This window comes from Acinonyx jubatus, chromosome E3 (assembly GCF_027475565.1).
Source record: "Acinonyx jubatus isolate Ajub_Pintada_27869175 chromosome E3, VMU_Ajub_asm_v1.0, whole genome shotgun sequence".
Taxonomy (NCBI): Eukaryota; Metazoa; Chordata; class Mammalia; order Carnivora; family Felidae; genus Acinonyx; species Acinonyx jubatus.
Window position 1 is genome coordinate 13,025,414 of NC_069398.1, and position 26,678 is coordinate 13,052,091.

The window sequence follows — 26,678 nt, forward strand, 5'->3', positions numbered from 1 at the left end:
CCTGCGTTGGGTGTAGAGATTACTTAAAAATAAAATCTTGAAAAGAAAAAGATAATTGCATCCACAAAAAGAACAGGTGCACTTCTAAAAATTCACACAATAGGAGCACCTGGGTGGCTCAGTCGGTTAAGCATCCGACTTCGGCTCAGGTCATGATCTCATGGTTCACAAGTTCAAGCCCCATGTGGGGCTCTGCTGACAGCTCAGTGCCTGGAATCTGCTTTGGATTCTGTTCTCCCCCTCTCTCTGCCACTCCCCCACTTGTACTCTGTCTCTCTCTCAAAAATGAATAAACATTACAAAAATAAGAATTCACACAACCAAAGAGCTCTTGTAAATTAAGTATACTCTTACAGAAATTAGTAACTTAATAAAAATTGGAAAATAATGGACATCTCCCAAGAAGTGGAACAAAAACAACAAAAAGGATGGAAAAAGTGAGAAAATACTAGAAGTCAGAGGAACAAAGTGAGCTGTACAACTGTTTTACAATGGAACATTTAAAATTGTCATCACTTTTGCTTTGTGGAGAAATTAGCTAAGGACAGCCCAAGATTATATGTGTGTAGTTTTTTGTTTCCTTTTTAAGATTTTTAAGTAATCTCTACACCCAACATAGGGCTCAAACTCACAACCCCATGATCCAGAATTACGTGCTGTACTGACTGAGCCAGCCAGGTGCCCCTGTGTGTATACTTTTTTAATGATCTTTTCCTTGACCATTTAAAATTTGGGATCAGAATTCTAAGACCTTAATTTCATAGATGAGATTTTCAAATAGGCTTTTAATAGAAATTGAACTTGCATCTAGATATAGTTGTCACTTTTACTAAATTATATTTGCCACGTGTTTATTCAAATTTAAAGAAGAGGGGTGCCTGGGTGGCTCAGTTGGTTAAGCATCCAGCTTTGGCTTAGGTCATGATTTCATGGTCCATGAGTTCGAGCTCTGTGTGGAGCTCTGTGCTGGAGCCTGCTTTGGGTTCTGTGTCTTCCTCTCTCTCTGCCCTTCCCCCCCCCCCCCCCCCCACGTACTGTCTGTCTGTCTCTCAAAAGTGAATAAACATTAAAAAATAATAAGAATAAAATAAAATTTAAAGAAGTGAGGGGCGCCTAGGTGGCTCAGTTGGTTAAGCATTGGACTCTTGATTTCAGCTCATGTCGTGATTTCACTGTTTGTGAATTTGACCCCAGTTGGGCTCTGTGCTGATGGTGTGGAGCCTGCTTAGGATTCTCACCTTCTCCCTCTCTCTTTGTCCTGCTCCCATGTGCTCTTTGTCTCTCTCTCTCTCTCTCTCTCAAAAGAAATAAGCTTAAAAAAAAATAAAATTGAAGGGAGTGAACTTAGCAGTAAGCAAATACTTTTCCTGTAACACAGTGAAGGTTCCAGAGGTTCGGTTTCTTTCCTTCTACCTTGATGTGCTTATAGGTGTTTCACATCACCAAAGGGAGCTCATTAAGTCTGGTTAGGACCTGGTCTGTTGTTTTGTTTGTTTGGTTGGTTTTTGGTTTTTTTACAAGCCATTTGAAGCATCCACTTGTTTTTCTTCCTCCACACTTCTTCTTTCTGACTTAATGAGCATTTTTACTTTTCCCAATTATAAACTAAATTCCAGAGAATTGGAGCACTTAAGTAGTATCTGTTGGAAAAAAGGAAGTGTAATTGTCTTAAAAGAAATTAAAAAAAAAAAAAAAGTCTAGGGGCCTAAATTAAGAGTTTGAGAAAGTAGAGGGGAAAGACTCTTTAAAAAATCAAGAATAGTTCTGAGAACTGCAGGATGGGTGTTTTCCAGAATAATAGGGCCCATGACTACCTAACACAATGGATAAGATTAGACCTATGCCAAGATTCATCTTCATGAAATTTCAGAACACTGTGGATAAAGGATCCTGGAAGCTTCCAGAGGGAAAGAATCAGTTTCATACAAAAGATTGAGAATCAGAATGACATCAAACATCATCTTAACAGTAACATTGGAAGTTGGAAGATGATGCCTTCTAAATTCTGGGGAAAATGCTCTTAACCTACACTCATATGTCCAACTATCAATCAAGTATAAGGGTAGAATAAAGCCATTTTCAGACCTACAAATTTTCAAAAAAATTCATCTTTCATGTACACTTTCTCCAGAAGACACTGGAGGATTTGCTCTCTCAAAGGAAGGCTAGCATGTGTGGAAATAACAAGAAATGCATGGGGTCCGGCACTATATTGAGGCGAAATCACACCCTGAAGCGTGTGGGATGATCCCAACATGGTGGGCTTGCCCTAAACTTAAAGAGTTTACAGCCCTGTGGGGGCACGTGGCCTGCTCAGTCAGTAGAACATGCAAATCTTTTTTTTTTTTTTTTAATTTTTCTAATGTTTATTTTAGAGAGAGAGAGAGCAAGCAGGGGAGGGGCAGAGAGAGAGAGAGAGAGAGAGAGAGGGAGACACAGTATCCAAAGCAGGCTACAGGCTCCCAGTTGTCAGCACAGAGCCCAACACAGGGCTCCAACCCACAAACCGCGAGATCATGACCTGAGCCGAAGTCTGCCCCTCAAGCTACTGAGCCACCCAGGCGTGCCAGAACGTGCAACTCATGATGTCAGGGGTCCTGAGTTTCAGCCCCACGCTGGGAATAGAGTTTGCTGGGGAAAAAAAAAAAGATTAAAAAAAGGTTTATAGGCTTGACGAGGGGCTATGGGAGAAATGTCTTCAAGAAGCTGAAGCGATAGACTGCCTTTTATGTCTGTGTGGCAAGGATGGACAATCTGAAGTTGAGTTAGGTATGAATCCATAGAAACTAGACACATTTTTTTCATAAGGCGATTGTTAACTATAAACATTTTCCAGAAAAGGAAAAATAACAGTTGAGTGTATAGCTAAGCTTGAGCTTAGTGCATGGCATTTACTAATTACTGCACAAATGATATCACAATATGAATATTTGGAGGACTGGGATCAGGGAGTGTTTGTGATAGTGGAATTAGGGATGGTTAGAGTTCAGTTCTTACCTTCCTTGGTAAGAAACCAGTCAGGAATGCCTAAAACAGGGGTGGGGGAGTGGGGAAGCGATGTAAGTATGTTGTTTAGACATTTGGAGATAAACATCAGAAGAATCAGCTGAAAGTTGAAAGTGGTTGCCTGGGATGGAAGGGGGAGGCAGGCATACAGCTGATTTTGATAACAAGCCTTATAGAATTGATATACACATGCATGGCTTTGATTCAATTCAAGTAAGAATTTAAAATATACTAAGTTGGGGCACCTGGGTGGCTCAGTTGGTTGAGCATCTGACTCTTGATATCAGCTCAGATAATGATTAAATGGTTTGTGGGATCGAGCCCTGAGTAGGGCTCTGCGCTGACAGCAAGAGCCTGCTTGGGAGTCTCTCAATCTCTCTCTCTGCCCCTCCCCTGCTCTCGCTTTCTCTCTCTTAAAATAAATAAAACATTTAAAATAAAATAGGGGTGCCTGGGTGGCTCAGTCGGTTAAGCGTCCGACTTCTGTTCAGGTCATGATCTCACAGTTTGTGAATTCGAGCCCCACGTCGAGCTCTGTGCTGACAGCTCAGAGCCTGGAGCCTGTTTCAGTTTCTGTCTCCCTTTCTCTCTGCTCCTCCCCCACTTGTACACACACACACTCACACTCTCTGTCTCTCTCCCTCTCTCTCAAAAATAAACATTAAAATAATAAAATATCCGCGAAGTTAAAAATGCTAAATTAAATTTTCTAAGTTAAAAACTCGCTATAGTAATTAAATGTATTGAGCATCTACTATGTTTTGACTCTAAGGCACCATTGATCTTAAGATATAACATTAATTTATGAACAAGAAAAAAACACTGAAAATAAACCATCTGCCGTTGGTCACAGGATGCAGATCAATTGTAGAGACATTAAAATGTGAAGGACAAGTCTTAGAAATGATATACAGTATGTCAGACTTTGCACTGGGCATATAAAGTTATCTCTAACCCTATAACAAATGTCAGTATTATCATGACCATTTCACAGATGAGAAAAAGGAGGCTTAAACGGGTCCCTTTGCAAAAGCATTTGCCAAGAATGTTTTAGTTAAGAAAGAAAGAAAGTTGGAGATGCCTGGGTAGCTCAGTTGAGCATCGGACTCTTGATTTTGGCTTAGGTCATGAGTTTATGGTTCCTGAGATACAGCCCCAAAATGGGATTCTCTCTCTCCCTCTGCTTGGGATTCTCTCTCTCCTCTCTCTCTCTGTCCCTCCCCTTCTCTCTCTCGCTCTCAAAATAAATAAACATTTTTTTTAAAAAAAAGGAAAGTTGAAGGTTTAAAGATCAGATGTGGCCATATTTCCAACATGAACAACGCCACCTGCTGCTGTGTTATTCCCGTGACCTACCAGCATCTTCCTGGGACACCAGGAGTGTGTTTGCAAAACTAGAACTTAAAGGAATTGAGGAAGGGTGCCACCACCAGCGGAGTCTGCAGCATAATGTGACTCAACACAGGACATCTTAACTCAGATGGGTGTTTGAGTGGTCAAGGGGTGAGGTTACTGCATGCCCTAGTTTACCAGGGAGAGCCCTAGTTCACTCCCGTGTCCCAGTTTTCCTTCCAATTAAGCATTTGTTCCAGAAAAAAAAAAAAAAAAGTGCTCTGGGCACCATGCTAAGGGTGTATGCTCTGCACACAACTGAAGTGTGTCTTCTGCAAGAACAAATTTCCTTTGGGGGAGGGCTGGGTGATCACTTGAGTTCCTTGGTGGTAGGTAACTCTATGCTGGCTAACTTTAGCAAAGAAGCAATTTGGAGGGAAGGAAGTAGCTTTTAACAGAATGGAAGCTTACAGAATGAAAGAATCGGGGGGAGGTACCAGGGTGAGTGTGCAGATCCAGGAAGGAGAAGGTAACTGATGGTCTGAAGTTCAGTTTATCACCCTGCTAGTGAGCTAAACCCTGTGGTATCCAGATTCAGATTCCCAGGCTAAAGCCTCTGATTGGTCCAGTCGGGTCTTGTGCCCACCCCCTTAGCCCTTGATGGACTGTTCCTCCAGGACCACAGGGAGGTTTCCCCAAAGGAAAATCAATATCGGAACCAGAAAATGGGGAAAAGGATTCTGGGAAGGAAAAAAACAACTGATTCCCACCCAGAGTATTCCCTTTCATGAGGAAGAGGAAAAGGGCCTTGAAGGTTAAAGGAGAGTGTTGAGGAAAATTTTCAGATGGTTTTGTGGCAAGCCTATGTCAAAATTTTATTACAATCTTGCTGCAAGAATGGTCCAAAGATTCATATTTGGTAGGAAAATGTTCAAAAAATGTACTTTTTAATACAGTATCACCTATATAGAGTAAATTGCACAGTCTTAAATATACAACTTGATGAACTTTGAGCATTTACAGCACCCCAGAAATTTCCCTTGGGCCTCTTCCCAAGCAATAATACCCCCACCCACTCCTTCCCCACCATACACACAGTGACCAATATTTTGGCCTCTGTCCTGGTAGACACATTCTATAGGAAATGATTAAATTGAAAAGAATGTTCAGTAAAAGTTCACTATGCTCTTGACTGACAGATGAGAGTCAATTGAGTGGGTAGAAAGCTAGCTTTACGGCACAAATCTCAATGCTATCAAATGTCATAAGAAGAAGCTTAAGCATTTTATCAGGAACATTCATTTCTTTCCAGAAGGAGATTCGTGCAGAAAGGGTTTGTCTCAATCCAGGTTTAGGATACTTTTCCTTTTATAGGACCAAGAGAGTGAAGAATGGAGGGATCCAGGACTGAGTCCCCATGCCCATCCTCGCTGCCTGCAGCTGAGGGTTTATGACATAGAGACAGCCAGTCTTCACCTGACAGGCCCTAGATTGGGGGTCGGGGGAGAAATGGGCAGTGTCTGACCTGTGGTTCTTCTCCCCTCCATCTGCCCCATTAACCAGGGGCAGAGAAGTAGGCATACCAAGGGATAGTCAGGGTTTCAGCCCTTCCCTCCACCTCCCTACTTAAAGCTGCTAGGACAGACCCTGCTGGAACAGACCCTCAAGACCCTCCTGTGGGCCCAGGAGTTCTGATACAACATTTTACTTTTCCTGCTTATTACTTTCACATCTGATTCTCACAGACAGCTGTGTAGTAGGGCTGGGAGACTGCAAGAAACTCCCAAACGGAGGCCCTGGGCTCGGCCTTTCGGAATCGACCTGCATCTGTGTAGACTCCCTGTTAAATACCCCATCCAGTATGTATTAGTAGAGACAGACGTGAATTGCTCCAGAATGTTCTGTCAGAAATATCTCTAGCTTCATTTGAGCCCCTACCATACAAGGAGGGGTGTGTGTGTGTGTTATTTCTTACAATGGATAGCTACCAGGTAGCACTAGCTTTAGCAGAAAAGGGGTATTTATTGCAATGATAAAAGGATGTCTCCAAGAATGTGAATCCCACTAGGTTCTAGGAAGGGTCTTGAGCTGGGAGTCAGAAACCCTTTAGGATTTTTCTATGACTCTGCTTTTCTCATCGTATCATTCTTTCTTTTTCTATGCATTAGCTTTCTCTACTCCAATCCATTTCACAAAATATGGCCATCCCAAATGCCCCTTTCTCCCTTGTTCTAGTCAGTCCTGGACACTAATGCTTAACACTGTAACACTTAAAATGGTCAAATTAACAAATCAGGAAATCACCATGTTTCAGTTCAGATTCTCAAAAGAGAATCTGAGTCCTATATCAACCATAGAGCCCACTGGCCATGGTGTGGCAGGGCCAGGGGGTCACAGCACAATGGTGACACTCAGGAATCTACTCTCCAGGCTGGTCAGGCAATTCTTAGAAAAGTGAGCTTAGGCAGAGATTTCAGCAATTATCCTTCACCATGGGGATATTTCCTTTTGGAAAACCCAGCACACAACTCACAGAGTCCCTCCTAGTACTAAAACACTGTGACTGGATTAATGTTCTATTGATCTGAAGAACTATTCCTCATTTAGCTTTGAATCCCCTGTGTCCTCAACAGACGGCTGGCTGCTTCTGTATTTTTAAAGGATTCCTTTAAAAGCAGCAAACTCTCCTCATGCAATGAAATGTTTGCCTATCAATATTTATGTTAAAGGTAGGTGGGGAAAAAAAGTGGGTTGAGGAAGAATTGAAGAGAAGGAGAAATATCGAATGCCCAAATGTTAGGGTATGTGCCAACTGTTTATTAACCAGAAACTTGAATATAACAATGTAATATAAACAACCTATATGTCCATATTCACATCATGGAATAAATTAAATCTACATGCATGGTGATAGACCTCATAATGTTGGAGTAGAAAAGCAAGTTGCAGAATGATCTTGGCATAATAATATTTATGTAAATGAAAAACATAGAGAAGACCATGCAATATATTGACTCTATATATTTTCCATGAGTGTGTATATATATGTATATATACACATACAAATATCTATATTTATATCTATAGGTATTAATATCGATTCATACATAGATATATACACACACAAATATCTATGTAGGCATAGACATAGTTATGAAATTATAAGGAATGGATTGAATACACATCAAATCATAATAATAGTTATAGCCAAGGGAGGATGTTTGGGAAGGAGGCTTTATTTTTAATTTGTAATTGTCTAGTATATTTTTATTTTTTGAATTTTTTAATTGTCTAGTATATTGTAACTGGAGTTTTTAAAGGATAGCATATTCATACCGTTTCCTGTGTACCTTTTAATAAAAAGTATATACATAGGAAAAGAATTGGAAGTGAAATGCCACAATATTAGGTGGGTGGGAATGTGGATAATTATTTTTTCTTTGAACTTTTTCTGTATTTTTAAATATCTATTTACATCAATATGGATAGATATTTTTAAAGTATATTTGGGTGGAAAAACGGTAGCATATCAATAGTAACAGTATGATGATATTTATGTAAAAACCCATACACACACACACACACACACACACACACACACACACGAAACATCAATCTCCTATGGATATATATATATATATATCCACATATCTATATCTATATCTATCTATCTATCTATCTATCTATCTATCTATCTATCTATCTCCACATAAATTCACAGCAAAAAGTCCAGAAAGACACATAGTAAGTTGAGAACAACAGTCATTTCTGTGGATGAAACTTAGGAGGAGGGTCAAAGGTAAAAGAGCATTTGTACCTTATCTGCATAGTTCTCATATTTTGCAATACTTCACTTACTAGTTGAGTAACTAACAATTAAAACACACAACTTTTCAGAGAAAACTGCCTAAGCCAGCTCCCCTGGTTTAGCCTTCCGAGCCCCCTGGTGCGAGTTACTGGCGAATCCACCATTTCTTCCGGTGATACGTGGCTCCGCCTGAGGTCACCAGGTTAAACAGCCGACTAAGAACACGGATTCTTAAACTGCTTTTTACTCTAAAATCTATTTTAAACAAATCTGGGTCTAAATATTGGAGCAAATATTTTCTTTTAAATGCTTGATATGTTTGAAATAGCTCTACCGGAATAAATTGAAATACAAAACATGCCAGTAAAATTTGCTTCTAAAAGTATTAAGTAGTTTTTCGGAACGCTATCGCCACAACTGGGTAGCGTGGCCGAGCGGTCTAAGGCGCTGGATTAAGGCTCCAGTCTCTTCGGGGGCGTGGGTTCGAATCCCACCGCTGCCAACACTGCTTTTTCCCTTTTTGTCCCTACCGCCTTCCTGCTGGGCTCTGTATCTGCTGTTTTTGTTGGCTCATCAGCACCCCCTGCTGCCAGACCCGGCAGACGGCCTGCATGAATGGAGAGGCGGAGAGGGCGGGGCCACGCGCGCCGGGGCGGGGCATTGTGGGTAAAAGGAAGCGCTAGGCCCGGCCCCGCTCCCCCCACGTGTCCGCTGGAGTTTCTCCACCAGCAACATGGCCGCTGCCTAAGAGAAGAGCAGGGCCACCGCCGCCTCTGCAGCCCGCGGGTACCTGGGCCGTTGCCACCGCCCGCGCGCGGCCCCCGCGGAGAGGTGAGTGCCGAGCAGGCAGCGCATGCCCGTGCTTGAGCCGGGCCGCACTCGCGAGGTGGGCCTGGGCTGGGCTGCCGAGTAGGCCGGGAGGCCCGCGCCGAGCCCAGGGGGCTGGGGGCCTCTCAGGACTCGGGCGGGAAGGATGGACGGCTGACCTCCGTTGATCCGGGCCGGCCGCGGCCTCAGACCTCGGTCCTGCCCGGTAGTCGAGGACGCCGCGGGCGAGGCTGCCGGCGGTGACTCAGGGTCTAGCCACCTTGCCCCGCCCGGCCCAGGCGGGCATCCTACGGGAGCACCTGTCCGAAGGCAGCCGGTGTCCCGCCAGCGCGGCTACTCGTGCGGATGGTCAGGGACGGGGGCCTGACCACCCGTGAGGGAGGCGAAACCCTTTGGACAGTGTGGCCCGGGGTCGGCGACCCGCCGGGCAGGGGGAGGGTACCCAAAGCCTGCCCGGGCCCCTTTCTCGCCGCTGAACCAGATCAGCCTCCGCCCGGCAAGGCCCGGCATTCTTCATTCATCTATTCAGGCCACCATTCAGCGTTAACTGAGAACCAGCAACGTGCGGCGGATACGGCCCTGACCATTTGGTCGGAGGAGGTGTCAGCAAGCACGTCAAGTAAACCAGTACATAAACAAGGTCGTTCAGTTATATTAGCTTTAGAATCGTTGGGTGATAGAGGAGATCTTAGCAGTCGCCACAGTTTCTTGGTCTGTAAAATGGGGATAATAAAATTTCCTACCTCTTAGGGCTGTTGATGAGGGCTAAATAGGGTAAGGCGCGAGAAGCCCCAGCTCCTGTGTTTGATGTGTGGCGGCGTTATATTCTTCTACGTTGGAAGAAAACATGTTGCCAAGTGATAACAAAGTTCCCTGCGGGTTACATTCATTACCTTTTTTAAGCCTCACTGTAGTCCTGGGGGGATCTGTACTTTCATTATCCCCATTTTAGGGATGAAAATAGCGAGACTTTTCAAGATTAAGCAATCGCAGGTGGGCCATGGCTGGAAAGTAGTTGAGGTGGGATTTGAACCGGGGAAGTTCTGCTCCGAGAGTCCGGGCTCTTACCCACTATACCATACTGCCTTTTACTTGAAAGGTGTGCAGCATAGTGGTTAAGAAAGGGATCATTGACATCAGCCGGACCCAGGTTTCTGCTCTGGTTCTGCTTTCCTCCAGCACTGTGACCTTGGACGAATTACTTATACTCTCTGAATCTTCGTTTCCTCATTTCTTAATTGGGAATGATGAATCTTGACTTAAAGGACTATTGAGAAGATGAGAACGTGTGTGAAGTCTTTAGAGAAGGGTCTGATGCTCAATTAAGGGCTAATTAGTTCTTTTTCTCAAGGCTAACTCTTTTAACAGAGGTGGAAACAGAGGTGGCCCAGAGAGGGGAGATGCCTTGCCCTGGAGGCACAGAGGCAGTTAGAATCCTGGCCTTGAGACCCTTTGCCTTGGGGCACTCTCCTCTTAACTGTGTTGTATTTTGTCCTCTCCCCCCAGTAGCTGGAGAGTCTTTGAAATTGCCTGTGCATTTACGATTGGATGACAGGTTAGATTCCTAGGCACACAGGGATACACCCAGGTGTGGTATTTAGGTATTTCCCTTGGCTCCACCTGCTACCCTTGTCCCCTTTACATTTGTTGGCAGCTCCCTGTTGGGGGAAATTTTGTGTGCCCAAGGCCATGGAGCCACCCCCAGAATACCATTGTGGCTGCAAGATGCCCGGTTGAGGTCAGGGTGGTCATTGGTAGTCACTGCAGTTGGGGAAGCTTGACTTGTGGCTGGGAAGCCTGCTTCTGCCTGGGCCATAGCCTCTGTCTGTTCTCAAGTACCCATGAGGCCCACACTGTGAGGCCACCAGTCTCTGGTTGGGCCTGAGTTAGGCTTACTGGGTTAAGGGTCTATAACCACCTGATTTCACGTCCTCATTTAATTATTCTTTGTACTGTATCGAGTGTCTACTTCATGCCAGGCACTGTTCTAGGCACTGGGAGAACAGCGTGAATTTTAAAAAGACTAATACTGGGGTGCCTGGGTGGCTCATTTGGTTAAGTGTCCAACTCTTGATTTCTGCTCGGGTCATGATCTTGTGGTTGGTAGGATCGGCCCCGCATCAGGCTCTGCACCGAAGGTGCGGAGTCTGCTAGCCTGCTTGGGAATCTCTCTCTCTCTCTCTCTCTCTCTCTCTCTCTCTCAAAATAAATAAAATTAAAAAAAAAAAGAAAGATAATAATCCTTATAACAACTTGATGAAGTACGTATAATCATCTCCACTTTATGGTTGAGGTAATTGAAGCATTGAGAGACCCACGTGGAGCTTCTGTTCTAGTGCAGAAGGTGGACAACACATAAGCACGTAGAATAGGTAGTTTCAGACTGTGATAAGAACCATGAAGGGAATAAAATGGACGTGGTGGTGCCTGGGAACCAGTGGTGGAGGAGCTCTTTAAGATGGGTGGTCAAGGAACCTCTCCTCCTGGAAGGGGGTTGGGTGGCAGTGATACCTAATGAAAAAGATCCAGCTTTGAAAACACCTGGGGGAAATTGGTGGCATGCAAATTTCCTGACACAGGCTGGGGCCTGGCCTCTTGGAGGCCCAGCAAGTGGCTACCTGGCCATGTAGCTAGTGAGAGAAAGGCAAGGCCAAGATCATATAGGGCCTTGGGGCCATGGAAGGGAATTTGGATTTTATTCTATGTAGCAGTTGAAGCGTTTTGAGCAGGAGAATGATGTGCTTTACTTTTCTGCAGGGACAACTCTGGCTGTCTCTGAGAGGGTTGGAGGTAGAAAAGAGGAGCCTCAGGGAAACTTGTTGAAGGGGGACTTTTTTTTCTTTTCTTTTTTTTTTTTTTTTTTTTAACTTTATCGAGAGAGGGAGAGAGAGAACGAACGAACGAGAACACAAGCCGGGGAGGGGCAGAGAGAGAGAGGGAGAGAGAGAATCCCAAGCAGGCTCCACAGGGTCAGGGCTCGAACCTACGAACCCGAACCGTGAGATCATGCCCTGAGCCGAAACCAAAAGTGGGATGCTTACTGAATTGAGCCAGCCACACACCCCAGAAGGGGTACTTTTAAAATCGTGGATCAAGATTTATTAGTAAATGGCGCCTGGCTGGCTCAGTCTGTGGAGCATGTGGCTTTTGATCTCTTGGTGGTGAGTTGGAACCCCATGTTGGACATAGAGATTACTTAAAAAAAAATTTTATTAGGGGGATGTAAAATCACCTCAGAGGATTGTTACCAGTATGTTTAATTTTAATGGACGAGGGTAGAAAACACCACTGCCCCACATATAGTAGGGGCAGTTATGGGTGTGTGAAGCCTTGGTTTAGTTACATAATTTTGTGTATGTTCTGGGTCATGTATATGAAATGGATTTCTTACTAGAGGTTTTAGGCTAAAAACTTGGAAAGCCACCGCGTTGGATGCTGTTGTCTGGGAGGCTGAAAGGAAGTGAGAACCCTGCGTCGCCCTGGTCACTGTACCGTGGGAGGGGGGAGGAGCGCCAGCTTCAGGTCGGTCAGCCTCCCTGAGCTCCCCCAGGGACCAGGGGAGAGGCCAGCAGAGCACAGCTAGGGAGCCCAGCAACAGCCGAGAAAGCCGGTTTCTCAGGAATGATTACGTCAGGGGAACCTCCCAGGCTACGCCTCTTGTACGTGTGACCCGTTCCACTCAGGTGGAAGTTCGCAGTCTCTGTTGTCCACAGAACCAGCTCAGAGGAGAGAGGTGCTTGACATACATCAGCGGCACTTGGCAACCAGTGCAGATGGGCAGGAGCGGGCACCTAAAACTGTCGGTTTGGGGCTTCTGGTTTACATCTAGGCCTCTAGCCAGAACTGTTGAGGTAGCCGGCCTGCTTCTTGCCCCCTCAAGTCTTCCTCCACTCAGAAACCTGTGGTAGCTCCCCATTAAGTAGCCTTCCTGTGGTTCGTTTATTCAGAAAGCAGGTATGTAGGGAGTGCCTGCTGTGGGCTCAGGGGGATACAGCAAGGGACAGAATAGAGCAGAGCCTCTGCCTTCGTGTAATTTGCGGCCTAGTGGCAGTGGGGGTGGCGACAGGTGATAAATCAGAGCTATAAACTGTCAGGTGGCGATGTGTGCATCAGAGCAGGGACGGGAGTTGGAGGGGGGTGTTGCACTTTTGGATAGGGTGGACAGAGAAAGTCTCAGTGGTGAGGTGACATTTGAGCAAAAACCTGGAAGAGGTGAGGGAGGGAGACATGAGGCTCCCAGGGTAGAACTGTTCCCAAGGCCTGAGGTTGGGGAAGAGGGAGGAAGGGAGCCGGGGGGAGGCGAGGTCTGAGAGGGAAAGGGGCCGTGGTGTCAACAGGTGCGTCATAAAGACTTGAGCTTCTGCCCTGACTGGGACAGGAGGCCTTCAAGGTAGAGGCATGACAGGCTCTGACATGACTTTCAGAAGGATCACTGGCACTGGCTGTGGGGATGGGCAAAGATCATAGCGTCTCAGGTGGGGTAGGGAGAGCATTTATTTAGGCCATTGCTGTCATGCAGGCAGACATTGGAGCTGTCTGGACTGGGGAGGTAGCAGTGGGGGTGCCCAGACCCCAGACCTACCTTAAAGGTAGAGCTGACCGGAGTTGTTGGTGTGGGGTGATGGGAACAGAGGCCTCAGGGATGAGGCTGGTGTTGGTGCCGAGCAGGCTGAGTTTAGAACGTGTATCTGGAATGCATGAGATGATTTCAGGTGGTGCAGCTCAGCCATTGAATCCCACTCCTGGTGAAGGTATTACACCCTTTTAAGTTTGAGAGAGAGAGAGCAGGTGAGAGCAAGTGCAGGAAGGGCAGAGAGAATCCCAAGCAGGCTCCATGTGACTCAGGTCTCGAACTCACAAACTGGGAGACCATGACCTGAGCCGAAATCAAGACTCGGACGCTTAACCAACTGAGCCACCCAGGCTCCCTGATGCCCTTTTAAATATTGACTAGCTCAGTTAAGTAGATGAGACAAAAATGGTGATGGTCTTACCCAGAACTAGGGGGCTGGGGGCTGGGGGCTGCTGGGATTCTGAAGGGACCCATGTGGGAATATGAAGGGTTAGCCCAGCCAAATTACTCCCCCTCTGCCGTGGAGACCTACAGCCTTTCCTCTCCAGTTGCTTGAGGTGATTCCGGTCACCTGGAATCCCTCCTCCAAATCCTTCTATCCTTCAGGGCGCAGCCCAAATGCCACCCCCCCCCCTTCTCCCCGGCAGGAGAGTGGGCTCCCCTCTCTGTGAGTGAGCTCCCCTACCTGTAGTTGTTACCTGGAGTCACATGGCCTGGCTTTGAAGTCCAGTGCATCCTCTTGTTCTGTGGCTTGGCTAATACACACAAAGCGTCCCTGAGTTCCAGTTTCCCATTAGAAAATGGGGACAGTCAAGCCATCTTTTTTGCGGGGTTGTTGTGTTGAATACATTAAAGTGTGTGAAGAGAGTCATTTTGTGTCACACAAAACGGGAGAATCGTCTCAGGCGGGGTTAGGCTTAAAGTTCACTTAAAAGTCAAATATCAGACTCAGAGTCATTCTGGAAAGCCTTGGGACTGCCTGTTTTTCCTGTTGGACGTCAGACTCGTCCTTAATGCTTCCTCGTGGCCCCAAACTAGTGCTCGGGTGTTTTCATCATGGCTGTGGACCAGCCAACCTCCATCTTCCTGCCTGGCAGTGAACTCTACTTTGGGAGTGGTCAAAAACCCCTTAAAACTGGTCATTTATTCTTCCCTGTGGGTGCAGACGACATGTGCTGCCTCAGGTCCACCTGTTTGCACCTTGGGTTTAGTGGTTTCTCTTTTTGTTTGCATTGGCCGTCCATTGTTGACTCCAGAAAAGATGTTGAAAGAGGGTCAGTTGCTGTGTCTCAGACTCTTCCCTCCCAGAGCAGGGCCTGTTGCAGCATGGGCAACCCTGAGTGTTGGCTGAACGACTGACTCAGGCCTCTTGCTCTCCCTTGCAGGTTGAGTCTGAGGATCGTGCGGCTGGCCCCCCCCTAGTATGGCCAATGAAGAGGATGACCCAGTCGTACAGGAGGTAACTGCTGCTTCCCACCTTCTGCCAGGGCCACCAGGGAGAAGTGCCCAGGGATGAGTCCCCTTCCATCTGTCCTCAGGCCGGCCTGGCATCTGTTGGCATCCCAGGGACCCCTAAGCCAGGCTATTCCCTCTTCCTCCAGATACCTGCCTGGCTGAACCCTTCACTTCCTCCCAGTCTCTGATCTAGCATCTCCTTGTCAAAGAGAATTCCCTGACACACCCCGCCGCCTTTGTGTGGCTTTCTCCTATATGCCTTCTCTGCCCCCACCAGACCCCTGAACATGGCCGTGCCTTGTGCTTGGTTATAATACTCACCATCCCCTGGACATAAATCTCCTTCCGCTAGAATGTAGGCTTCACCAGGGAGGGCTTCTGTTCTTTCACCATTGTATCAGCAAAGCCAAGTTCAGTGCCTGTCACTTAGATACTCAGTGGCTATTTGTTGAATGTGTGAATGGGTTTGACGATTCCCCCTTCCTGGGCACACCAAGAAGTCATTCAACAGTGTTCACTGGATCCATTGTATGTGGGGCGGGGGCTATGACAGCAGTGAGGGAGGCAGTGTCTTGCCCTCAGGAAACCTAGGATCTGTGGGCAACACTGAAAGGAAGGAGTCTCAAGATGTAGGTGGTGGGAAGGTAGGTTCCAGAGGCCGGATCAGGACACATCCTAGTGCCTCCAGGTGGGCCTTTGCACATGCCGTTCCCTCCACCTAGAATGCCCTTCACACAGGCCTCCCTTGCGCCGATGCCCTTCACTCCTCCTTTGGGCCTGGGTGGTGGGAGAGAACATGGTTCATACGAAGAGCCAGCAAGCAGGGAGGTAAAACCGCTGCTGGTGGGGCAGGGTGGTCAGTGTTGAGAAGAAAGCAGGTTTGGCCAGATTATTCTTGGAGCGGCTTTCGGACCTCCCTAAGAGGGGTGTGACAGGTGGTCCAGGGTAGGTGGTGGAGGCCAGGGGAGGAAGGGCAGCCAAGTGGGTAGGCTGTTCTCTGCCCCAGCCTCATCAGAAAAGCATTTGACCTGGTTCGGGATGCATCCTGATCTGAGCGCCCCTGGGGAAGGTACATTTTTATTGAGTAATAGTGGCCCTGGGAGGGGGCCAGCAACTCTTGTTCCGGTCTCCCTGGGAGCTGTAGGGAGGGTGGCTGGAGACTTCATCCCCTTTGTTTCTAGCAGTAGCTGAGCTGTTCCCTCCTCCCCCAGACTGCCTCTAGGAGCCACTATCCCTTCCTGAAATCTGAGGAGCGGGGGATGCCGGGGCAAGCCAGGCACTGGTTCTGTCTCCTGCTTAAGTCTTCTTCCCTTGTTCCCAGATCGATGTGTACTTGGCCAAAAGTCTGGCGGAGAAGCTCTATCTGTTTCAGGTAATGATGAGACCTGAGGGTGAAGGGAAACCTCGAGGGTTGGAGTGGGGGGAACCTCAGCCTTGCTGGGTGTTCTGGGCACAGAGTGGGCGATAAGGTGGTTTTCTTGGCCTTTGTGGGCGGGCAGTTTAATAGTCTCTCATTTTGAAGATGGGAAAACCAAGGCAGCTGTGAGAGGCAGAACAGTGTAGTGGTTAAAGCTTGGGCTCTGGGGACAGGCAGCTGCATTGAGGCCCAGCTCCATCGTGACTTAGCTGTGAGCCCTCGAGCCAGGCCCTTAAGCTCTCTGTGCCTCCCTTTCCCCGTTTGCAAAATGGTGGCGGTAACACTATACCTGCCCTGTAGGGTCCCCGTTGGGGTGGGGTGAATCCACACTAAAGTGCTCGAAACACTGCCCAACACGGACCTCAGCACCACAGTCTATTTTAGGACAGTTTTGTCCCCTGTCTCCCTTCCTGCCTACATCCCTAGGCAACCACTAACCTGTTTTCTCACTGAATTTGCCTGTTCTGGATGTTTCATACATACAGAATCATGTCATATGGGCTTCTTTTACTTAGCATCATGTTCTCAAGGTTTACTCATAGCATGTATCAGTGCTTCATTCCTCTTTATGGATGAATAGTACTCCATTGTGTGGATATATACACCACATTTCGTTTATCCATTTACTGATGGGTGTTTGGGTTGTTTTCACTTTGGGCCCATTAGGAACGGTGCTGCTGTCAATGCCCCCGTACAGGTATTTTCATTTCTCTTGGGCATATCCCTAGGAGCCGAATTGCTGGGTCCACTGGATACTCTGTGTTTAATGTTTAGAGTAATGGACAGACTGCTTTGTACCAGTTTACATTTCCAACAATAAGTATGGTTTTAAGTATTTTGTCTCCTGTCGCCTGTGAGAAGGTAAGGCACAGCGAGGCTAGTAACTTGCAAGGGGCCCAGGGCAGGGTGGTGATGGTGGTGCCCCAAGTGTGAGCTGGGAAGGGGCCCAGCATCCTTCCTCACCAGCCCCGCAGGGTCTGCCTTTACAGGCCATGCGGCTGGGGGCCTGTCCTTCAGGCCTTCTGAACCGATTTCCTTGATTGGCTGCAAAATGATGGGGGAACTGGCAGTGGTGACAGTGACCCCATATGTGTTCGCGGTGTGCCAGGCCCTGGGCTAGTGGCCACCCCTGTCAGCCTCCTTCCCTGCCCCAAGCAGCCCTGTGAGGTGAGGACACCCTGTGAAGTGAGGAGCCGGCCCAAGCGCATAGGCTGCCAGAGGCGGAGTTGGGAGCGGAACTGGGGCCTGATTCTCGAACCTGTGCCGTCCACCACCACCCGTCCCAGCCCGAGATCAGGAGGGTACAGGGCTGCCCTGAACCTCAGCCGACTAGGGGCCTCCCAGGCTGTTGTGGGCCAGCCTGTCTCAGCCGGGGCCTTTTTCAAGGGCTCAGTCCAGGCCAGCTGGGCTGCAAGCTATTCGTCCTACTGCGGCCCTAAGTTCCTGCCTGGGAATCAGGGAGGAGTCAGTGTGTTGTTTGAGCTTTTAGGAAATAACCATTTCCTTGGGCCGGAACACAGGATCTGCAGCGGCCCCCACGCAGAGGGCTCACTTTACATGCTGCCCCGCCCCCAGCAGGCTCCTTCCAGAGGTGGTCTGGTTCGGGCATGAGGGCGCTTCAAACCGTGACTCATCTGCCCATCCTGTAGCATCCGTTCGGTGCAGGAGAAAGGAAAGGAAAGGTGCCCCTGTGAGGATGGGCGTGGGAAGGTGACCCCAGTGTGTGCAGAGCAAAGAAGTGACTTGAGAACAGTATATTAAAGAGTGACATAAAATAACTTCACACATGGTGGCACTGAGGCCCAGAAGGGGCTCTCTGAGCCAGTCATCGGCAGCTTTTTATTACAGAAAAGTTCACAGGGTGCCGGAGAGAGAGAATGGGGTAGCGAATTCCCTCTTGAGCAGCCCACGGCATGTCGCTGGTCAGGTCTTCCTCTGTGCTTCCCGTGGTCTCCTTTTCCTTGTCCTTCTCCACCTGGATGGCCTGTAAACTGGCAGCTAGACCACGGACCCTTACTCTTGCCTCCACGGCAGTGTCCTGTGGCTTTACCAGACAGAACCTGCAGGGCACTGTGCACTGGGGCCTGTTGGGGCTCCTGGTGCTTAGGCTTGTCCCTCGGAGGTCGGAGATCTACGAAAATGGCCCTTTGGGGAGGAAGCTGGGTGGAGCCAGTGTGAAGGGCCCAGTGGGGATCTCTGGTCTCTGCTTGGCATTGAATCTTGGTTGGAGTCTTCGAGCCCAGCGCTGGGCTGGGCTGGGCAGAGTGGACAGACAGCTCCCTTCTACTCTCCAGTACCCTGTGCGTCCAGCCTCGATGACCTATGATGACATTCCACACCTCTCGGCCAAGATCAAGCCCAAGCAGCAAAAGGTGGGCTGCCCTCTGATGGAGGTGGAGGAGGGGAGGGGTGCTATGGGTGGGGGCTGATGAAAGAGCAGACAGGCCCTCTGGGGACTAGAAGCCCACAAAACGGGCAATTGGAGGGTTCAGAGGAGAACCAGTCGCTTCCAGAGCTGAGAAGGCCACCAAGGAAGGAAAGTCTCTAGGAGGAAAGAGGGTGGGCAGCTCCAGAGAGGCCAGGGAGTAAGAAGTCTTGAGAGGAGTTAGGGACTGGGAATGGGGGGCTCATGTTCACAGGATAAGGCAGGGGCCAGCATGCAGCAGCTCTGATAAGGGGGATCATCCGGTGCCTTGAAGGGCCGGGGTGCTAGGGGCCAGGAGAACTGTAGGTGTGCCCTACCCTGTCTGGCAGGTGGCTGCAGCCCCCCACCCCCAGATTCTTTAAGAGAAATTGGAAATGAGAATTTTTATGAGAAAAATCTGTTGGTTTTTTAATGTTGGCACCCGGTTTAGATTTTGGAGGGTAGAATAGGGAGGACAAACAAAACTACATGACTCCCACCCCCCAGAAAGCACTCTGGCCTTTCTGTCAGAATTTGGGTTTATGGCCTTCAGTGGAGACTGAAGCCTGGGGGCTTGCTTCTGGGCAGGGCTGGGACTGGCAGGGACTGGGGTCAGGAGGTGGGTGTGGGCAGGTTGGGGATGTTCTTGTGTTCCTCATATCTGGTGGGGGTGCTTGGTGCCTACAGGTAGAGCTTGAGATGGCCATCGACACCCTGAACCCCAACTATTGCCGCAGCAAAGGGGAGCAGATCGCACTCAACGTGGATGGCGCCTGTGCAGACGAGAGCAGCACGTACTCCTCGTGAGTTCCCTGGGCCCGGTCTCCAGGCTTTGGTGTGCTCCAGTACGAGCCTTTTGAAGGCCTGTGGATCGCCTGAGCCCTTGTGCCCCTGTGCTGGGCTCCCTACCAGCGTCCCAGCTTCACATGCTTGGGCCTGGAGCAACCCTGCCCTGCAGCAAGTGTCTTCTCTGTGGAGAGGCCCCGTGATGGGAGTGGGGCTTGTACCCACCCCTGACCTTGGGCCACAAACCTCATCCCCAGCTTCCCTGCTGAGGCTCCCATATGCTGAGTTGGGGCCTCGGTCCCTGTTCCTTGGTGTTGGCTTTCAGAAGGCGTCTGGGGTAGAGGGGCTTTGTCTGCCGTGCCCTGGGTCTAGAGCTTCCTTCTGTTCTCCTTCTGCTCCCAGGAAGCTGATGGACAAGCAGACGTTCTGCTCCTCCCAGAGTACCAGTAACACGGCTCGTTACGCCGCTGCACTCTACAGGCAAGGTACCCGCACTGGGCGTCCGGGCCACCATGGTTCCTCGAGGTCTCTGGAGTGGGAGAGAAGCAGGATGGGGGCCGGGACGGGGAGGCTGTCCTTAGCCTGGTACCCAGCTTGTTGCTCCCCGAAAACTGGACACCCGCAGGGGCCAGGCAAGTTGTAGAAATGACAGATCGTGGGAGCTGGAGTTGGCCACCACTGAGGACTTCTGCCTCCTGATGCTGCCTGACCTGATAGGGATGGGGCATCCAAGGTCATTGTCCTCCTGGGACACAGACATACGCACAGCATAACTTTTGAGATAGGTGGTAGTATTTGGTTTTAAATATAAGGTACTTGTGCACGAGCAGTGTTACTCCTAGACCGCATCTATCCAAGAGAAATGCAATGTCTGTCCGCAGAAAACTTGTACGTGGATGTTCATAGCAACATCTTTCATAATAGTGAAAAGGCAGAAACAATCCGGAAGTCCGTCAGCTGATGCCAGGAGAACGGTGTCCTGCAGCTGTGTGAGAGATGGCACACTGGTGCTTCGGAGCCCTAGCGTGCCCGAGCCTTGAAAACATGATGCTCAGTGAGAAAAGCCAGTCACAAAGGGCCACATATATGAGTCCCTTCACGTGAAGTGTCCATAAGAGGCAAGTCAGTAGAGACAAAGCAGAGAGCGGTTGCCCGTAGAATGCGTTGTGGCTGAGGATGGGCTCAGGTTTTCCTTCTGGGAGATGAAGATGTTCTTAGATTGATTGTGGTGCTGGTTATACAACTCCAGGAATGTATGAAATACATTGAATTGTATGCGTTAAGTGGGTGGGTTTTGTATGCCATTGTTATGGTCTAATAAAACCTTTAAAAAGTACAAGGTAGTGTACGTGTTTAGAGTTCATAAAGCAATAAAACTAATTTGGACACTTAGGAAACAAACTAGAATAGACTCAAAAGTTGTATCAACTTTTCTTTTTTGAACCTGTGTCTCAAGGACATAGTTTGTTTGTTTTTTTAATATTTATTTTATGGAGAGAGTGGGCATGTGTGTGAGCCGGAGAGGGTCAGACAGAGACAATCTTGTTTGTTTGCTTGTTTGTTTGTTAGTTAAAGTTTATTTATTTTGAAAGAGAGAAAGCATGAGTGGGGGAGGGGCAGAGAGAGAGGAGAGAGTGAGGATCCCAAGCAGGCTCTGCACCACCGGTGTGAGGTTCATACTCGTGAGCCGTGAGGTCACAACCTGATCTGAAGTCAGATGCTTAACCAACTGAGCCACCCAGGTGCCCTGAAAGAGAGAAATTTTTTTTTTTTTGGTATTTTTATTTAATTTATTTTTTTAATTTACATCCAAGTTAACATATATGCAACAATGATTTCAGGAGTAGATTCTTTAGTGCCCCTTCCCCATTTAGCCCATCCCCCCTCCCACACCCCTCCCGTAACCCTCTGTTTGTTCTCCGTATTTAAATCTCTTCTCTTTTGCCCCCTCCCTGTTTTTATGTTATTTTTGCTGCCCTTCCCTCATGTTCATCTGTTTTGTATCTTAAAGTCCTCATGAGTGAAGTCATATGATATTTGTCTTTTTCTGACCAATTTCGCTTAGCATAATGCCCTCTAGTTCCATCCACCTAGTTGCAAATGGCAAGATGTCATTTTTTTTGATTGCTGAATGATAATGCTTTGTATATATATACACCACATCTTCTTTATCCATTCATCCATCAATGGACACTTGGGCTCTTTCCATACTTTGGCTATTGTTGATAGTGCTACTATAAACATGGGGGTGCATGTGTCCCTTCGAAACAGCACACCTGTATCCTTTGGATAAATGCCTAGTAGTGCAATTGCTAGGTCGTAGGGTAGTTCTGTTTTTAGTTTTTTGAGGAACCTCCATACTGTTTTCCAGAGTGGCTGCACCTGCTTGTGTTCCCACCAACAGTGCAAAAGAGATCCTCTTTCTCCGCATCCTAGCCAACATCCGTTGTTGCCTGAGTTGTTAATGTTAGCCATTCTGACAGGTGTGAGGTGGTATCTCATTGTGGTTTTGATTTGTATCTCCCTGATAATGAATGAGTGATACTGAGCATTTTTTCATGTGTCAGTTGGCCATCTGGATGTCTTCTTTGGAGAAGTGTCTGTTCATGTCTTTTGCCCATTTCGTCACTGGATATTTGTTTTTTGGGTGTTGAGTTTAATAAGTTCTTTATAGATTTTGGATACTAACCCTTTATCTGATATGTCGTTTGCAAGTATCTTCTCCCATTCCGTTGGTTGCCTTTTAGTTTTGCTGATTGTTTCCTTCACTGTGCAGAGCTTTTTACATTTTATTTATTTTTGAGAGACAGAGAGAGAGAGACAGAGAGAGAGCACAAGTGGGGGAGAGGCAGAGAGAGAGGGAGACCCAGAATCCAAAGCAGGCTCCAGGCTCTGAGCTGTCAGCATAGAGCCTGATGCGAGGCCTGAACTTGCAAACCCTGAGATGATGATCTGAGCCACAGCCGGACACCTAACTGACTGAGCCACCCAGGTGCCCCAGCTGTGCAGAAGCTTTTTGTTTTGATGAGGTCCCAATAGTTCATTTTGGCTTTTGTTTCCCTTGCCTCTGGAGACATGTTGAGTAAGAAGTTGTTGCGGCCAAGATCAGAGACGTTTTTGCCTACTTTCTCCTCGAGGATTTTGATGGCTTCCTGTCTTACGTTGAGGTCTTTCATCCGTTTTGAGTTTATTTTTGTGTCTGGTGTAAGAAAGTGGTCCAGGTTCATTCTTCTGCGTGTCGCTGTCCAGTTTTCCCAGCACCACTTGCTGAGGAGACTGTCTTTATTCCATTGGATATTCTTTCCTGCTTTGTCAAAGATTAGTTGGCCATACATTTGTTGCCCATTTCTGGGTTCTCTATTCTGTTCCATTGATCTGAGTGTCTGTTCTTGTGCCACTGAGAGAGAGAATCTTATTCAGGCTCCATGCTCAGCCCAGAGCCTGATGCAAGGCTTGATCTTAACAACTGTGAGATCATGACCTGAGCCGAAAGTTGGACACTTAACCAACTCTACTGAGCCACCCAAGCACCCCTTAAGGACATAGTTCTTTTTTAAATTTTTTAAATGTTTATTTATTTATTTATATTGTCTTAATGTTTATTTTTAAGAGGGAGAGAGAGCATGAGCAAGGGAGGGGCAGAGAGAGAGAGGGAAACACAGAATCCGAAGCAGGCTCTAGGCTCCAGGCTGTCAGCACAGAGCCCCATGTGGGGCTCGAACCCACGAACCGTGAGACCTGAGCCAAAGGCGGACGCCCAACTGACTGAGCCACTCAGGCGCCCCTGCACGTTTGTTTATTTTTGAGAGAGAGACAGAGAGAGAGACAGACAGCATGAGCAGGGGAGGACAGAGAGAGAGGGAGACACAGAATCTGAAGCAGGCTCCAGGCTCTGAGCTGTCAGCACAGAGCCTGATGCGGGGCTCAAACTCACAAACCATGAGATCATGACCTGAGCCCAAGTTGGATGTTCAACCAAATGAGCCACTCAGGAGCCCCCAAGGAAATAGTTCTTCAAAGCCCACCCTTGCAGCTGGGACCATTCATTTCTTTCTTTTAATTAATTCTTATTATGGCAAAATATACAGAACCTAAAATTTACCATTTTAATCATTTTTTATTGTTTATTAAAATGTTTATTTTTTTGTTTTTAATGTTATTTTTGAGAGAGAGTGCGTGCTGGGGAGAGGCAAAGAGGGAGAGGGAGAGAGGATTCGAAGAAGGCTCTGTGCTGACAGCAGACAGCCTGATGCCGGGCTCGAACTCACAAATCGTGAGATCATGACCTGAGCCAAAGTTGGGTGCTCAGCCGACTGAGCCACCCAGGTGCCCCTACCATTTTAACCATTTTGAAGTGTACAGTCCAGTGATGTTAAGGGCATTCGTGTTGGCATACGACCGTCACCACCATCCATCTCTAGAACCTTTGCCATCTTCCCAACGTGATTGTGTTTTTCTGTAGCTAAACTTACCTGTCCTTTTTCCTCCTGTGTCTCTTGTGGTGTTTCTTAGGATGCTTTCTGCCATCTTAAGAGGTTCTCCTAAAAATGTTTTTCTAGTATTTATAGTATTTTATACTAAAATTTTTAACATATCTGAAAATTATTCTATGTAGGGTGGTAGGATGGTTCTTTTTTTATTTTTTTCATTTCAGTACAATTAATGTCCAGTGTTCTATTAGAGCCAGGTGTACAACAGAATGATTCAGCAATTTTATACATGACTTAGCTGCTCATCACGATGAGTGTGCGCTTAATCCCTTCCCTAGTTCACCCATCCCCCCCACCTCCCCTTTGGTAACCATCAGTGTTCTCTGTAGTTCAGTCTCTGCTTTTTTTTTTTTTTTCTATTTTTTACCGTTCTTATTTATTTTTGAGAGAGACAGAGACAGAGACCGAGCATGAGCAGGATAGGGGCACAGAGAGAGGGAGACACAGAATCGGAAGCAGGCTCCAAGCTGTCAGCACAGAGCCCAACGTGGGGCTCAAACCTACGAACTGCGAGATCATGACTTGAGCCAAAGTTGGGTGCTCAGCCGACTGAGCCACCCAGGTGCCCCGTCTTTTTTTTCCCCCCTCTGGTTTGTGTCTTCTTTTTTCTTGTTCATTTGTTTTGTTTCTTGAATTCCACATATGAGTGAAATCATACAGTATTTGCAGGATCGTTTGTTTCTTTACTCCTGACCGCGAGCACTCCGCTCCCTCTGGGGCCCAGAGAGCTTTCACAGAGCCACTTACCAGAGCCTTAGCATCTGATGTCTTCTCTTTCAAGCCCACGTTGACTTGATAGAAGTGGATTATCTTTGCACTGCCTCCTGGTACACTGGTCTAATTCACAAGTGATCTTTGTCCGAGACTGTGTAGACACTCCTCCAGCTGGCCGCACCAGGGGCCGTTCCTCCAACCACATTTGCACTAGCTGACTTCTGTGCGGATCGGGTGGGATTTTGATGAGCAGAGTTGGAGGATGAGTGGAGGCAGTCTGAGTGCGTGAGGAGCAGGGGGTGGGCATTGAAGGTGTCCGGCGAAGGCCTGGCGGGAAAGAGCAGGCTGTGTTTGGTGTGGAGCAGTTGCCTGGTGTGGCCAGAGCAAGCAGCCAGGGGGAAGGGAGTGGGGACGGGCTGGGAAGGTGTGGGATGCTTGTGGGGAGGGGGCCGTGTGCAGGCAGGCTTAAAGAAGTGACTTTGAGCAGAAGAGTCTGGATTCACGTCCTGGTGCGGTTGTGTGTTCACTGCATCCGGCAGGGCCGGGGGTGCTGGGAGTGGCCGCTGGCCTGGGGGTCCCAGCTCTGGGACTAGGGGCCAGAGCAGAGGTGGGAGGTGGTTTGGCAGTGGGTCAAGGTCTTTGCAGGGGTCCAGGGCCCTTTGGGACTATCGTGAGCCAAGCCGGTGGGCTGACCCCGGTTCCTAGAGTCACGTCCATGCCCTCCTTCTGCCAGGTGAGCTTCACCTGACTCCTTTACACGGCATCCTGCAGCTGCGGCCCAGCTTCTCCTACCTGGATAAGGCAGACGCCAAGCACCGAGAGAGGGAGGCGGCCAATGAGGGTGAGCTCTGGCCCCGCAGCCCTGCTGTTAGTGTGGAAAAAACTAGCCCAGGGGTTTGGCTTCTAGGGCGCTGAGCAGCACGGCTGCCTCTACCCCCTGGATGCTCTAGCACTCCCCTCCGCAACTGTAACAACCAAAAACATCTTCCCGTGTTTCCCCTTGTCCCTGGGGCGGGGGCAGAATTGCCCCCGGTGAGAACCACTGGCCTGTGCAGCTGCCTCCGGCTAGGAGAACTGACACCCCTGCCTGAGGCCTTCGGTGTAGGTGGGGCTGAGAGCAGGGAGTAGGGGCGCCGCCGGAGGCTGCAAGCAGGGGCCGCGCTCTCTCCGCTTTCTCTCACAGCAGGAGACTCCTCGCAGGACGAGGCAGAAGAAGATGTGAAGCAGATCACGGTGAGTAGCTCTAGCCCCGGGAAGAGGGAGGGTGCGGCCTGCAGAGGCAGCAGGCTGGCCTCGGAGCTCAGCTGCCCGGAGGCTGCGGGGGCCGGGAGGGTCTCTGCGGAACGTGGGCTCCAGGGGGGAGACAGATACCGAAACCGTGTTTCCTTCAGAGCCTTTTCACTGGTGACTTGGGGGGGATAAGCTGGTCTCTGCCCGGCCTGACTTATCCCAGCAGTAAACAGGATAGCAGCCCTGGGGTTCTGTAGAGTTGGGGACCCAGGGCCCAGAAGGTTCAGTGAGCCCCCTCAGCCTGTGCCATGAAGCCCAGGTCCTAGTAGAGCGAAAACGCCGCGTTAATTAACCGTGTAATTCTGTCTTTTCAGGGGTGTGCAGATGCAACATTTCTCTCTCAATTCTTATTCCTATATCAAACGTTATTGGAAGAATATTGACCTTCCATTTATGGCTTCTGAAGCTTCCTGTCTGTAAGCGTAGTTAGGTTAAAATGAGCATTTAGAGAAGAGTCCTGCACAAATATTGATGCGGATGACACACAAATGTGGCTAAAGTTGTAAGCATTTGCACATCTTTGAAGGACAGGCAGATACTGATGTAACCGGGGGCGGGGAGGGGAGTGGTGCTCA

General features: G+C 48.4%; 1 protein-coding gene and 1 non-coding gene across 10 annotated transcripts in view; both read left to right on the forward strand.

The window, feature by feature from the left end:
• The first annotated feature begins 8,566 nt into the window (after window positions 1-8,566).
• TRNAL-AAG (transfer RNA leucine (anticodon AAG)) lies at window positions 8,567-8,648 on the forward strand. The gene has a single exon. It is a non-coding gene; the product is annotated as a tRNA-Leu (tRNA).
• Window positions 8,649-8,821: 173 nt separating this feature from the next.
• POLR3E (RNA polymerase III subunit E) overlaps window positions 8,822-26,678 on the forward strand; it is a 33,423-nt gene continuing 15,566 nt past the window's right edge. For 5 of the 9 annotated variants that reach the window (XM_027043050.2, XM_027043055.2, XM_027043057.2 and 2 more), the window contains exons 1-8: window positions 8,822-8,977; window positions 14,933-15,006; window positions 16,324-16,374; window positions 18,714-18,791; window positions 19,511-19,626; window positions 20,012-20,094; window positions 25,547-25,654; window positions 25,997-26,046. In XM_027043050.2, the coding sequence (XP_026898851.1) occupies window positions 14,971-15,006; window positions 16,324-16,374; window positions 18,714-18,791; window positions 19,511-19,626; window positions 20,012-20,094; window positions 25,547-25,654; window positions 25,997-26,046 (522 nt within the window). In that variant the 5' untranslated portion in view covers window positions 8,822-8,977; window positions 14,933-14,970. Of the gene's footprint in view, window positions 8,978-9,060; window positions 9,615-12,687; window positions 12,826-14,932; window positions 15,007-16,323; window positions 16,375-17,147; window positions 17,281-18,713; window positions 18,792-19,510; window positions 19,627-20,011; window positions 20,095-25,546; window positions 25,655-25,996; window positions 26,047-26,678 lie in introns of those variants that run through there. The other 4 variants (XM_027043052.2, XM_027043051.2, XM_053212997.1 and 1 more) reach the window with 4 other exon arrangements.